The 16,232-nt window shown below is 35.5% G+C and overlaps 2 protein-coding genes across 2 annotated transcripts; one reads left to right on the forward strand and one right to left on the reverse strand.

Annotated features, from left to right (window-relative positions):
* Positions 1-3,085: 3,085 nt before the first annotated feature.
* Positions 3,086-7,521, forward strand: Plap (phospholipase A2 activator protein). Its single transcript, XM_018458130.1, has 6 exons — positions 3,086-3,351; positions 4,122-4,988; positions 5,491-5,821; positions 5,935-6,175; positions 6,266-6,684; positions 6,907-7,521. The coding sequence occupies exons 1-6, from the start codon at positions 3,215-3,217 to the stop codon at positions 7,228-7,230; spliced, it is 2,319 nt and encodes a 772-aa protein (XP_018313632.1). The 5' UTR covers positions 3,086-3,214; the 3' UTR covers positions 7,231-7,521.
* A 3,113-nt stretch (positions 7,522-10,634) lies between these two features.
* On the reverse strand, positions 10,635-15,615 carry Mkp3 (Mitogen-activated protein kinase phosphatase 3). Its single transcript, XM_018458137.1, has 4 exons — positions 14,552-15,615; positions 13,292-13,477; positions 12,839-13,081; positions 10,635-11,593 (listed from the first exon to the last, which is right to left on the reverse strand). Exons 1-4 carry the CDS (start codon positions 14,940-14,942, stop codon positions 11,217-11,219), a joined length of 1,197 nt encoding a protein of 398 aa, XP_018313639.1. The 5' UTR covers positions 14,943-15,615; the 3' UTR covers positions 10,635-11,216.
* Positions 15,616-16,232: the final 617 nt, after the last annotated feature.

The raw sequence follows: 16,232 nt of genomic DNA on the forward strand, positions 1-16,232 counted from the left end.
TACCGCCAAGCTGATGTTCTTTAAAAGGATGACGAGATAATGAGATGATTGCCCGATCCTCTCACAGGTCGTGGTTCTCCAAAGATGATTTGCTGCTGATATTCGATTTACGACGACGCGAAATCACGCTGCAATCACGAAGGTCGCCATTGTAGTCCGAACTGAATTCGGCACTCCCGACGCGACGAAATACTTGCAAACGAACGCGATCAGCGGCAACTTCGCGCCGATACTCAAGCTATCGCGCCGCGAGAGATTACATACGCCGAAATAATTATCTTAAAAAAACAGCTTATCATAGCGCACTTATGCATTATCTCATTGTTCGTCCACTACATTTCCAATTGTGTCATCATGCGCATTTTTAAAATTGAATAATGAAAGACTCGAGACGATGCGGCGGCAAGTGTCAAAGTTTCGCGCCAAAATGTCGAAGCCATTACAGTATCGATTACCAAATTACAGACCGAAATCAATTATCTTCAAAAAACAGTTTATTATCGCGTGTTATCACTTATGCGTTGTCTCATTGTTCGTCCAATGCATTTCCAACTGCGTCATCATGCGCATTTTTAAAATTAAATAATGAAAGACTCGAGACGATGCGGCGGCAATTGTCAAAGTTTCGCGCCAAAATATCGAAGCCATTACAGTATCGATTACCAAATTACAGACCGAAATCAATTATCTTCAAAAAACAGTTTATTATCGCGTGTTATCACTTATGCGTTGCCTCATTGTTCATCCAACTCATTTTCAATTGTACACTGAGAAAAAAATGCTGTTGATTCAATTAAAATCTATATTACGGGTTGTCACTAGCATAAGTGATTAATTTATGTATATTTTTATTGACATAAAGACATAAATTATTATTTCAATAATCAAGGCTTTTATGTCAATCAAAATATATATGAATTAATTAATTATGTTAGTGACAGCCCGTAATATAGATTTTAATTGAATCAATAGCATTTTTTTCTCAGTGTATCAGCATTATGCGCATTATCCTTTTTTTAAACGAAGACTCGAGACGACGCGACGGCAACTTTTCGCCAAAATATCCGAACAATTACGATATCGAATACGTCGAACGTCAAATCAATTATCTTTGAAAATTAGCTTATCATTGCGCACTTAAGTATTATCTCTGTATTATTGTCTCTATACTTATCATTGTCCTGTCAACATTCGCATTTTCGTCAACTGTTGCGCATTTTCAAACGAAAGTCGCGGTACAGCGACAACTTCCCGTCGATGCCCGAACTATAGGCTGATGTTCCAAAATTGACTGCCTATACTGAAAATCTATAGTACGCATAACGTAAACTATAGTTTTTTAGTACTTGCAGTAAATTTTCGAACACAACCTTGTTGTTCTACTTGGGTACTGAAAATCTATAGTGCATGTAACGTAAACTGTCGCATTTTCAATGCTGGCAGTAAATTTGAAACACAGCCCTAGTTACGTTAGGCCAGAATCAGACTACGCATTAAAGATTGAGATTAAAGATTGAAAATTGAAATTCGACCAATGAGGACAAAGAAATTTTAACTCCTTTTATTTTGATTGGTCAAATTTCAATTATTCAATCTTCAATCTCAATCTTCAATGCTTAATCTGATTCCGATCTTACGAAGATCTATTACGCGCACAGCAAAATTTCAAAATTGTTTTCAAAAAACATTCGCAATTATACGTTGTTTCATTGTTCAACACCACACTCGACGCTTTATTCCTTTCCTGCACATTCAAATTTTTTATATTTTTATATGTATATAATTATCAAAGGACGCATATTGGTAATGGACGCAATAATAAATAATCTGCTGAACACGACTATTGGTCTAATTTCTATCGAAACTCTCGATTCAATTTCTCTTCGGTGGTCAAATTCATCAGAGTACTTGTTTTTTTTGGAAATAGAGACTTTTGTGAATGGCAAAACGAAAATGAATTTAATAAAGACAATTAAACCGAGCGATTGGCTGCGTTCAGCAGAAAAAGCAGCTTTGCAACTGTTGTAAAATTCTTTAATATGATTAGTCTTGTCCTTAGTTCCTCATTGGATCTAAATGTATAAACCAATCATATTCAAGAATTTTACAACTGTTGCAAAGCTGCTTTCTCTGCTGAACGCAGCCAATGGTTCTTATTTGTCGATCCACGAATAAGCTCGCTCGAAGCTTGAGCAAGCTGCATTTCGAAACCCATCGAAAAAAAGTGTTGCAACTTTTTTAGCTCTGACCGTACTTCTCATACAAGCGCGATGTGATTTTTCGATGCGAAAGCATAGCGAAACGTAGAGAAGCGCGCAGAAGTGCGAAACTAGCTTCGAACGACGCGATCTTAAGATGGCGACTGCGCGTGCGCCTTACAACGGATTTTCCGCGATGCGCAACTTTCCTTCCGCGCGCCGACGAAAACTCGCTGAAAAATCCACGAGTAAACATTACACGACAGAGACGATATAGAAAACACTAAATTCTGAAAAAAGTATGTTGTTTTGGGATTCGAAAGCAAAAGCACGGTTCCAAATTAAGGCCCGGTCTCACCTCCGATTAAACTAATCGGCCGATTAAATATTGCCAACTGCAAGACTTGAAAACATCCTTTTTCTGACGAGGCGCCGAATACTCATATGCTCGACTCGCATGGCTTTTTCGCATTTGAGAAATTTGCCATTAATATGGATCTGTACTGTTATTATCACATCGTTCTTCACAATTGCCAGAAAATCAGATTAGGTTTTCAGTCTTGCAATTGGCAATACTGAAATTTAATCGACCGATTAGCTTAATCGGAGTTGGTGAGACCGGGCCTTATGCCCGTGTCACGCTACGCATTGGAGACTGAGAATTGCGAATTGAGGATTAGAATTCAGCCAATTAGAACGAAATGGATTAAACTTAAAATTACTTGATTGGTCGAATTCTAATCCTTAATTCGCAATCCTCAATCTCCAATGCGTAGTGTGACACGGGCATAAGCCCTGCAATCTGTACGATGTGCGCATGCGCAACTCGGAGTTGGATTGCGTTCAATTGCGTTTGTCATCGCGGCCAATCGCACCGATCGCGGCGCAGTGGAGTGGAGTTTGGCAGAGCTCGCGTGAGACGAGCTGCTCCAACCTGCCCGTGGTTCGTGTTAGGTTGTGTAAATTCGCAAAGTTTATTAAAATTGACTCCAAAGAAACCAACAGGTACTGCCAGCATGGACAAACCGCCGTACAAGCTCAGCAGTGTGCTGCTTGGTCACAGCGCAGATGTGAGAGCGGTGGCGACTTTCCTCGACGGCACCGTCGTGTCAGTCTCCCGAGACCAGACAGCGCGTGTATGGAAACCAACCGGGTTGGTAGTGCACGTAGATTCTTCCATGGGAACACGCAATGATCCAAATTCTTCAGTCTATTCTTGTGCAATTTTCAACCCTTTTTAGCCTTTAAAAGAAAGAGACACGTTCCTCTGTGTATGTGAGGTTAACCCTCCTTGGTCCAACGTTTTTTTCATTGCTTTCCTAATCTAATCGAATCTTTGATACCTGATTATGTTTTTCAAATGGTTTTTGGACTTCGAAAAATCTGAAAAAATTTTGGCACACTCTTTAAAAAAAAATTTACAATGATATTTTTTGTATGTGTCCAAATTTGAGGCCGAACAATTTAAAATTGAAAATTTACCCGAGTCTTGAAAACTTTTGGACCATGAAGGATTAAATGCTCGCATATGGATAGAATTTTCAACTGGATATTGATATTGAAAGTCATCTTTAATTGCTTTGGATTAACCTTCTGGAGCTGATAGGTCTATTGGACTCTCGTTCAATTATATCCTCCAAAGCTATCGATGTCCATATGGCACAGACCTCCGAAAGATGTTTTAAAGATGTCCAGACCTATAGCCTAAGGATATTCCCATATTAAGAATAAAATTTGCTATGTGGATTTATCCATTCAATTATAATCTTTATGTTACATCAGTGCCTTTTAATAACATATATTAAATAGGTCATACAACACCTATTCAACACTAGTAGTTGTATTAGAGATTTTAATGTTGACTTTGAAGGATTAATGAAACTTTTGCTTAAGATGTCTTACTGACACCTACAATTTTTGCAGGAGGAACGAGTACGAGCAAAGTGCGACGTTAACAGGCCACTCTAACTTTGTCAGTTCAGTGTGTGTTATAAATCCATCAGAGAGAGATCCCAAAGGTTATATCATCACCGGCAGCAATGACAACACCATATGTGTCTACGTAGCGGATGAAACTGTGCCTGCACACACACTAACAGCGCATCAAAATAATGTATGTAATTTAAAGACCGGGAAAAAAGAAGGTACATTTCTTTCGAGTTCCTGGGACCTCACTGCCAAGTTATGGGACATAAAAGATTTAAGTAAACCGCAGGTGAACTTCGCGGGTCACACTGCTGCAGTATGGTGTGTAGCAGATTTATCAAGTGGCAGTATAATAAGTGGATCAGCCGATAAATTAATAATAGTATGGTCAAGAGATGGTTTAGTGCAACACAAGTTGACAGGACATACCGACTGCGTCCGCGACATAGTTGATATTAAAGAGGATGAATTCCTATCTTGTGCGAACGATGCTACTATAAGACACTGGAACGCTAAACTTGGGACTTGTTTAGGCATTTATTGTGGGCACGAGAATTATATCTATAGTATAGCAGCCATTCCGAATGGTACATATGTCTATTCATCTGGAGAAGACAGAACCATTAGGATATGGTACAATGCAGAACTGAAACAAACCATCGTTCTGCCTACGCAATCGATATGGTGCATTGATTTATTCTCGAACGGCGACATAGTCACTGGAAGTTCCGACGGAGCCATTAGGATATTCTCGTCTGATCCCGAACGATATGCAAATAGAGAGACGTTGGAAACGTTTGAGAAAGAAGTGGCGAGCACAACTCTAAATGCACAGCAGGTAATCGGAGACATCAACATAAAGGAGTAAGTATATTTTATTTTGGATAAAATAATTTTTCATTTATACAGGATGTCCGGAAAATCGAGGTCAATACTTCGGAAAGTAATTCGGAACCCGAAAAGCAGGAAAAAAAACTGTATAAACATAGGTCCAGAAATAAATCGTTTCCGAGTAATAATCACTTTTATGTTAAAAAAAAATTATTTATTCTTTATAATTACAATCGTAATTTATTTCATAGTGTTTTAACATAAATAACTACATTTCGGATTATTTTGGCGTTAATTATGAAATAAATTACGATTGTGATTATAAAGAATAAATAACAATTTTTTTTAATATAAAAGTGATTATATATAACTCAGAAACGACTTATTTCTGGACCTATGTTAATATAGCTTTTTTTCCTTCTTTTTGGATCCCAAATCACTTTCCGAAGTATTGACCTCGATTTTCCGGACACCCTGTATATTGTGTTGTTATTTTAATTTGTAATCAATTATAATTAGTTTTTATTGCGTACAGTTTGCCAGATTCGAAGGTCCTTCTACAGCCTGGTCAAAGAGATGGCCAAACAAAGATTGTAAACGAAGGGGATGCAGTTAGAGCGTATAGTTGGTCGCAAAGCGAGCAACGATGGATAAAAGTTGGCGATGTGATGGGTGCGTCTGGTGGTACCGCAGCTACCTCTGGAAAACAACTTTACAATGGCATAGAATACGATTATGTCTTTTCAGTCGACATACAAGACGGAGTGCCTCCTTTAAAACTTCCATATAATAAGGGCCAAGATCCCTGGCACGTTGCACAGAAGTTCCTTCATGACAATAATCTCAGTCAATTGTTCTTAGATCAGGTATACATTTTGAAAAGTAAATACAATCTTTTACACTTTATTTATTGCTGTTTGTATTAAAAAATGTTAGTATTAAAAATCGCAAATCTGAAAAAAAGATTTATGTATTTTAGGTTGCAAACTTTGTAGTAAAAAATTCTGAACCAGTTCCAATTTTAAATACTGGGTCGCAATATGTAGATCCTTTTACAGGAGGAAGCCGATATGTTCCTGGATCAGGAACATCGTCTAATACACCCGATGTTAGTGCACAAACATCGACATTTAATTCTTCCATCACATCTGCGTCTCCCTCTTATATACCTCACTTGAAATATTTAAAATTAGAACAAGCAAATTTATCTGCTATCCTCGGTAAGTAAGATTTAAGATTAGAGATATAATGGAAAAATGCAACATAATTTTTACTCTTTATCAGTAAAACATTTATAAAATTAATTACAGAAAAATTACATGAGTTAAATAATAAACAAGAAAATATATTTAAAATACCCGAGGAGAAGCTGAATGCGATAGAAAAATTTATGAGTAATCAAGTGTCTGAAGAAATCACAGCCAGCGCTATCAGCGCACTAAAGAGTTCTCTAGATTGGCCCAACGACGTAGTGTTCCCAGCTCTTGATATAGCGAGGCTCGCTGTACTTCACAAAGAAATAAACGATCAACTGTGTACCGAAGAATTGCTATCGGTCATACGAAGGCATATCAAATCCAACGCAACTTTGTCAAATCAAATGCTTACTTTTCGTCTGATAGCCAATATGTTCCAACATGAAAAGGGAGAGAAACTCTGTTTAGATTATAAGGATGAAATACTCACGTCTCTACTGGATCTACAGTCTTTTGGAAACAAAAATAATCAGGTATGTGTGTGTTACATCAATTATTAAAATAATTAAAAACAAAGGCCTAATGAAAGTTTAAATCGCACAAATATTTATAAAATAATCAAATGCAATCTTCAATTTTATATCAATTATTTTAATATAAAGTGATATTTTTTTTATATGAAAAACCGGAAACGGTATAAGATAAAATAAGATTTGTAGATAAATGAGCTTACAGATTGTGATGTTACATTACAGGTTGCAATATCAACTTATATATTGAATTTGATCGTAGCGCTTAATAAATATAACGATGCACCTGGTAGAACGAGAGCTCTAAATATATTATTTACTGTATTGCCTCGTTTAAATGAACCCGAAGCAATGTTCAGAGCTCTGGTTGGACTAGGAACATTATTAGCTACTCCAGATCCCAGTAATCGTAATGAGCTAATTAGCGCTGTACGACAATCCGAAACTGCTTTACATGTTCTTAGAACTTTATCAGAAAGCATAACTGACCTCGGTATGTCAAATAAAGTGGTAAACTGTTCCAAACAGATTATCGATTTGATTATCTAATGCGTTTATGAGCAGTGGAACGCGCTGCTTGTAAAATTATGAAAATAATCTCGGTAATAATTAATCAAACGAGAAAAGAGATTGAAAAGATTACAATTATATATAATTAATTACGATAATGGTGAATATAAAACATTTTGTGATGCACTAATATAATTTCGGTAAATGCGACTAAAAACCTAAGATAAAATAAGTTTGCACGTGTATCTATGTTTTGCAGCTCGGTTGCTCAAATGTAAAAATAAATACATTTTTATACAATTTATATTCATCATTTAGATGTACTATATATGCCCTTCCATATTACAAAACATTTAAAAAAAATCTAAATTTATCTTACATAATTAATAGATTACAACAGTTACATTTACAAAAAGTACAAAAATGTTAGATTTTGTGCAAAAACAATAAGCAATATCTTTAAATATATTTTCAGTGCATCTACGGCAATTTATTAGTTGAACTCATGCAATTAAAATTTTAATATCTTAACAATTTATTTATTTATGCTCAATTATTCGTTACAACTGACCAAGATAAAGTTATTCGACATACATATTGACTGTTCGGGGCTAAGATAAAATGATATGTGTTTAGGGCTTTTACGTATTTTTTAATTTCATTTTGTCGTAAAGCATATATACATAAATATTCCTTATTAAACGAACATGTTTTCAAGAGATACATAATACATATTTTTTATAATATACATCGATAATACAAAATTCGAAGGAATAGATTCTCCAGATTTTATTATCGATTTTACACCAGAAGTACGTAAATAAATTAAAGTGTTTGCAATATAGGGAAAAAATTAAAATGACTTACATGTTCAGATAATAGAAACTGAATGAATTATTACTATTGCCATGGCAGATATAATATCCCAACGTATAAATGTGTACAACGCGCATATATAGGTATAGTTTTATACAAATTAATGTGCACAAGAAATAGTTTTTAAATTTATATACATAAATTATTATATAAAAGGATTTATAGTATTTATTACAAATTTTTTAAGTATTTAATAAAAAATATTGTAATATATATATATATATATATAAAAACACTATAAATCCTTGTATAATAAATATATATAAATGTAAAAATTACTTTTTGTTCACATTAATTTGAACAAGGCTATAGTTTGTTTTACATCATCAAACAAATTTGGAAAATAAGAGATGAAGTTATCTGCATGGAATGTAAATGACCTGCTTAAATGACAATGGATTACTTATAGTTAAGTAAAATACATTGCGTTTCTAATGAAAATTAATTAAAATATATGTACAATGTTGAATATAAAATAATAATTTATATAATATACACATATAATATTTGATTAAATTTCTCGGGCACACGCACCCAGTAAACATACAACAGACAACAGTGTAATAGTAGAATATTGTTATTACGTTAACGTCAAATATATATATTTCCTTAGTTATATATCAATTTACTTCCGTAATAGCCACGAGCTATTAATTACGTAACTCTTGCAGTTAATTATTACACCAAAAATAACATTCATTTGTATACACTCATATTAACTTCAATTATGCTCAATGAACGATACATATAATAGTAGATGAAAGGTAGTTACAGTGTCAGGCCATTTTGGCTCGGGAATGTGAATGCATTTCTTTTTTTTTTTTTTTTACAAAAATAACTTTTAATATATATCTGAGATCTGTAAGATAATAGAAACAGTGCTGATTCAATTCGGAATCCAATTTAGCGCACGAGTTATTACTAGCAATGTATAGCTAGATGCGTTTTCATACGAATGCACAGGCCCAACATCCTCGTGTAAAAAAGTATCTATGTAAAAAATCTGAAGGGCTAATATTGCTCTAATGCCAGCAAAAATGTAACGTGCAGGAACCATTATCTTTCAGATTTTTGTATGTGACGACGGAGTCTGCTTGACAATCAAACCAATTTCCGATATTTGAAAGCGTTACTTTAATAGTTTAATAATACAAAACATTTAATTTAGATTTAAAAAATAAAAAACAATTATTAAAATAAAATTAATAAAAACTGTAATTTCAACATTATATATAGATGTTAAGAAATAAACTATTAAAAAATCAATGAAGAAACCAAGATCTACATAGAATTGCAGCGCTTTTACATTAAAAGCTCTAACCCATCAAGGGCTGTAAATGAAACAAACAAATATTAACAAATACTTTTACAAAAAATAACTTAAAAAATCAAATCTGTAACTTTTATGATAAGTGTTGTTAGTGCTACATACTAATAAAACAGCGCATTAATTAAATTCTCTTTTAAATTTTCATAAGAACTCTGCACTGCAAATAAAGAATGAAATTTTAAAGTAACGCCTTCATGTATCATTTTCAAGTGACTTGGACGCAAGTTGACGCAAATTCTTCTAACTCCATTAAAACCGGTGACGAACCTGGTTTTCTCATGAGCAGGAGAGATTAGGAATGCCCTACAGAAATGCACTGATTCCTAAGATGTGTCCTCCCTTAAACTTAAGTTACTGGCATATGTACCTGAGGCGATGTGCATATACCTTTCGCGCGTCTCGAAGGTCAGAATGCATTGAGGCGATTATCCGGCGTAAGTTACTTTAGTGTGTCGAAAAACTACACCGAAAATTACTCATTACAAATTTCGAGTTTTACTTTTTACATAAACTACCACAGTTGAGTAGAAGCTCGGTGGCGGATTTAAGAATCAGTTGACTGGAACTTTGGCCTTTTCTTGGGCCTCCAGATTTCGGAAAAGCCAGTTTCCGAAAGAAAATATCTGTGCTTTCTTTGTAGCTTACACGAATATCGCGAGTAAATTGTCGGTCTTATTCGAAATCCATTTCGTGCCCACGTGAAACTTCAAATAACGCCTCTATGTATACAAGATCTCCCTTAATTGTACCATAGAACTTAGTATACTAAGCAGTGATATTTACTTTTAATTGCCTGGTGGGAACTCGTCGTTTAGAGATTACTTCGCGCATGAAATATCGCTTGCAGTAAAATAAACACAGCCTCAATAATTGAAGGATTTGGGGAAAGAAGTATTAAAATATATATATATATGAATATATATATATGTATGTATATGTATATACGTTCTAGAACTCTCTTGAGGTACGGCGGTATGCATTACTTTATACCTCGCGAGTATACAGTGCTTGAATCCAATATATCTCGCATACCGTTTACAATCATACATGCTAAAAGTTTCTCAAAACTTGGAAGCATAACATCAGAATGTACAATTACAATTGCGCGACTGTTGCGCGATGAGAAATTACGGAATCTCATTTACAAAATACTTTCAATATCCTTTGCTGCTACAACAATTCAGAAAAGAACATTATAAAAATTTCTTTTTTTGCAAAAAGGTATCAATCGTATCAAAGCGCATTATTACTGAATGCGTATACTGAAAAGCTAATCATCTAACAAAGAGATAATTTCTTTCTAATTGGACATATATATTTTTCTTTTTTTTAATCCTCTCATTCCTCAATTTTATTATTTCTGAATTTAGACGAAAGTTTATTTTCTTCTATATCACGTTGCATGAGTAGCACGATACTAAAGACACTTCTTGCATGAGTGTCTTTAGAAATTAATCTTTTTAAAATTCAATTTCAGAATTCAATTAATCAAATCGAATTCAAATGCTTTATGTATCTTTAATAAACGTAGCCATACAATAGTTACGCTAGGAATGAGAGGCTCGATAGAAAGAAAACGAGAAATTACGAAGTATCGACACGATAACTAACTTCGGATGCCTCTAACAGCTACGTCTCAGCACTCGCCAAACGCATTTAATATCCCATTTCATCTGGAGATATACCGCGAAGGGCGGACTTTAATGCGTCTCACATATCAAAAATGATAAAGCGCGTTATCATAACGTTCGATCAGGATTTTCCTGATAATACATGTGACGGAGACCTAAAATTTGTATTGGGTACCCCCAAGTTCGTTTCATTCGGCCGGTGTACTTGCCGCCCACCTGTCAAACTCGATTCCTGAGTCGGGACTGAGTCCCAGATCAATGGGACTCAAAAAACTGGGCGCTGGACAATTGCAGGGCCCATTGGGCCGGCATGCTCCAATGCACCTTTGGTCGTTATTCTTGTTTTCTCCCCCTCGGTCCCTCAACTCTTGCTCGAAGCTATGTAACTGCTCCATAAAGTGAAAATTCGGTGCAACATTGGACTTTCTACTACGTACTAGATTGAAAGCATCATTCAGGCTGAGGCTGCACTTGTGCATAAGATAAGCCACGGTGATCGTGACAGACCGAGAAACTCCGGCCAAACAATGTACCAGCACTCCCTTATCTGAGTTCCGTGCCTCCTCTGAAAAATACGTAACAAATAACAATTTTAATCTTACGATTTTGTAATCATCATTTCGCTTATTATTATGTTGATATTTAATATTTATTTGTATTTCAGGAATTTTTTTAATTACACGAAATTATGAAATATGCAACACATAAAATTATTTTACGATGATTTTTCAAAGTATAATAAAAGTTGGATTTTATAATTAGTTGATATTAGAAAAATTGAAAAATATACTTTAATATTAATATCGTTAAAACATTGAGATATGACATCGTTACTTAAGAACTCCATTATCTAATAAAAATTATACAAATAGGAGATATTAATTAGCGTTTTTTTTACAATTACTATTCTTCGATATATTCAATGTTCGTTAATTAGAAAATTGTGATAAAAATGCTACAGAAAACAGTGCATGTCATGACAAATTCGTTTAAATGGAATTAACAAAGGGAAGTCGGATCATCAACATTGCAATATATCAGGATAGTCAAAAATGTCAGACCGGCTCAATAGCAATGTCAAACCTCGTCATTCAGACGTAAATATAGCTCTCGACCTAACCGGACATCCGTTGTTTAATTGTCTAGCGTGGCTTACCCACCACGTGGGAAAGTTTCTATTTAGGCGAACCTATTTATAAGAATGCCCCTTTCAGAAGCTGCGCGGGGACCTTCTTAAACAGGAAATCCTGTTTAAGAAGCGGTCCGAACAAGATTTTGACACGAAAAAAGTTCCGATGCAATAAATAAATCTCACATCACTCGCATATTCTGTACTACTTCTCATGTATGTATGTTAAAATAATATGAAATATGAATTGTAAATTAAACACTTTATATTAAGAAACTCTCTTATTAACGCATGGTACATAAAATATTTTATTTAAATTGTAGATATTATATATTGATCACTGATATAGGTAATTAGTATATAATTTTTACAGTAAAGCAAGCGTGTGAATGACGAAACGTTCATTGAAAACGGAGTAAGAGTATGAAATATCAATCGATAGCTGATAATTTTTTTATTTTAACAAAAACGCTTCGTCTCTTTGTGTACGTTTCATGCAACGAGTTTTTGAAAAAATACACTATTTACTAAATTATAAACATGCTTACAAAAAGCAATTTTTAAAACAGTATAAATCAAAGTTTTTAAATCCTAAAATTAACTACACAATAACAAAAATACTTTTATCTCTTACTTGAATTTAGTTTTTAATAAAAATATGCTTTATATATCGTCACTCACCTATAAACTGAATCGCTTGCGGGAAAAAACTAGCCAAGTTCTGACTCCAGTGATCGCTTATCGGTATCTGCATGTACTTTATTGAACCGCCGCTTTCAAATACATTTGGCAAATCCGGTGTCACATTGAGTATGTACTGTATCCTGTGCCGCGCTAAAGCCTCACGATCTTCACTATTCGCCGCGTTACCGAGATACAAATGAGGTAAAATTTCCACCGGAAAGTCTTTATCTTCCTCCGGACCTGGAAATGCAAAAAAAACGAATTTACTCTATTATTATTACGTCACGTTTTTTACTATTATTTTTTCTATTATTATATTACAGCATTACATTATTTATGTATTACATTGTTGTTCATTAATATAAATTAATATAAATTAATATAAATTGCTGTTGCATGGTTCTTTTTAATTGTATAGTGAAAATACATATACTTAGAATATCTGCTCACCAATTGAATCACATGTGCTGTCACTGTCAGAGTCTGAATAAGACCTGGTTGGTGGAGTAGATATCCGAAGGGATCTAAGGCCCATTAATTCACCATCGTTATTGTCCTGACCTGGGTCACATTCATTAGTGGCTTGACTACCTTCGCACCACTCTGGATATTTATCTTTAAATGCTTCAAAACCACCTACAAAGATATAAATATAACGTGATAATATAATTATTTGAGACTAAATTAAAATCTATTTAATTAAATCTATTAATTAAATAAAATTAAAAAATGAAATTTGATTCTATATGATTAGAAAAAGTATCAATATTTCCAAATTAAAAATAAATTTTGCCAAAATTTCCAATAAACTCATCATTAACTAATTATAAGTTAAAAACTAAATTTTGCACATATAATAACACTCAGGAAAAATTAATAATCACACAAGCATATTCATATCCCTTCAATATATGCATTTTCTTAAAATACTTATTAACAAGGTCCTAAAACAAAATTTGAAACAAGTAAGCAATATTCTATTTTGCATTCAATGTGTGTATTAATACATTTGCAATCAGTAAATTTCTCATGTCAAACAAAACATTGAATGACTGAACAGTTTTATCTAAAGCCAGATAAAAGCTGGCTATAGAATTAAGTGTCTGGTTCTACTGGAATGCCTCCCACATAAATCAATATTTCATTCACAACCAGTCTCTATGCTTTGACTGTTACATCTGAAAGCCTTTCTATACTACAATTACTAATGCTGCTTGTGCACATATATATGACAATAAAATGATATGAATACAGAGTTATAATTAACAACTATTGTATGATGTTTAATAGTTAAATTTAGAAACGTTTGTTAAAATAATATATTAATTACACAAAAGTTTCTGAAATGTCACAAATAATAATTTATCAGAAATTGGAATATTGATATCAGTTTGTATATATTGTATCATATTTTTTGCAAGTTTTAAATTCACATTTACACACAATATATCATTCAGGAACAAAACAATGAAAGTATTCTAGTTTCAAATATAAAATTGATGCTCAATGCATTTAAAATATCAAACTTTGTGATCTTAATGGAAATGGAATTACAGTGAATTAGTATTTGGAATAAAGATTGATTCTAGTTTCAAATATAAAAACTTGATGCATCATGTGTTAGAATATCATGTTTAAAATATCAAATTTTGTGTGATCTTAAATGGAATTAAAATTGCTTAGAATATGGGATAAAGATTGATCTCTCACCGATTAAAGAGGCAACATTTCCTCCACTGCTTTTAAGTCTCCGGCTTAAAACTTGTAATGTTTCACCCTGATGACCTCCAGAATCTGTAGAATCACCGATTAGTATAAACGTCCCTCTTCTGTTTTCATCTCCACACAAAAACATCTCCACTCTGTTTCTTAGATCTAAGCACCGTATTGTGGACAAGAGGTCCACTTTACCAGCAGCCAATCTTCGCAACATGATACTGGGTATAGTCAGAGGTACCGAACCTCTTATATGAGCATCAGAGAAGTCCGAGTGTGCTCTACAGTCCAGAATAAGAAGTTTGTTGGGACCATCCTGTGATCTCAACTCCCCAAACAACCATTCTGGACCCAAAAGATCTTCTTCCATTGCACTATCAGGCATCTTGAGTTTTTACACTTGTATTCTAGCACACTCTTGCGTTTTGTCGTATTTACGTGTCTTCTAGAGAAACGGCGCTGATTTGTCCCGCAAACAGCTTCCGAATCTAAATATTTTCTTCAGCGATCAGTCACTGAGTTTCTGCTACAAAGATATTCTTAAGCCTCTGTAGCATCGAAGTGCCGTCATTATTGGACACGGCACCTTCGGCAAACAGTAAACAACAGAACTGTGAAAATGTTGTTAATTACAACGATAATTACGATGATTCTTGCTGGTCGTCACTGGTCGTCGCTTGAAGAAACTTTCACGTTTGCTAGAGCGCGATACGTCGACTCCTGGGTTGCACGTCAAGCCCGTCGGAGCCCAGCGAGTCGCGTCAGCCCTGTCGCGCGTTCTCCACAATGAAAGCGAATGAACGAAGCCATGTATCCGTAGTGAATGCGTGCACGCGTGTTCCTACGAGCGTCTTCTGCGACTAATAATTACTGGATATGGATATATACGAAATGGCACTTGGAGTTGAGTGACGGCACACGTTTCCCGGATGCGTCATCCGGGAGAACGATCGCGCGACGTTCACCCGTCGACGGCGCGATCCGACGGGTTCTCACGCGTTGCCATCATTTCCTGCGATACTACGCCGCGCTGCGTATGTTACTCCGCCTTCACCTCTTGCTTCAGAAGAGATTGGGCATAGAAAGAGAAGAGTGCAAGTCGCCGTCGCCGTCGCCGTCGTCGTCGTCGTCGTCGTCGTCGTCGTCGTCTTCGTCGTCGTCGCTGCCACCGCCAGCTTGTCCCGGTTATCGATCTCCTCGTGAATCAAGACGACGCGTCCAATTAACGGCACGGCTGTGGAATGTTTACGCTCGCCGTGCGGGAGATGCATGTCCGACTCCGACCGTACGCGACCGACGCGCTCACTCTATCTCGCGCTCACCGACCCTCCGTGAGCTCGCCCCCATCGTCCTCTCGGCGCGCGCGAGCAGCGATCGTTCCATCCTTGTCGTGCCCACCGCAAGCCGCACACTTCACTCCCACCGTCGTACCTCGTCTCGCCGCGCCACGCCGCGCTCATTCGCCCCCACCTTCAGAGCGTAGATTCGCCTTCGCCGCCGCGCACACGCTGGACCGCGTACGCGACAACTGTACCGCGTTTCCGTATCCGTCCGATCGGATCGGCACGACTTCTCGATGGTGTCGACGTTTTCTCTCGTTCTTCTCTTTTTTTTTCACTTCTTCACCTTACGAAAATTCCTTCGATCATCGGCCCCGAGGAGGTAAGAAATTCCT

Source organism: Mycetomoellerius zeteki, unplaced genomic scaffold, assembly GCF_001594055.1.
Source record: "Mycetomoellerius zeteki isolate Tzet28-1 unplaced genomic scaffold, Tzet1.0 scaffold701, whole genome shotgun sequence".
NCBI lineage: Eukaryota > Metazoa > Arthropoda > Insecta > Hymenoptera > Formicidae > Mycetomoellerius > Mycetomoellerius zeteki.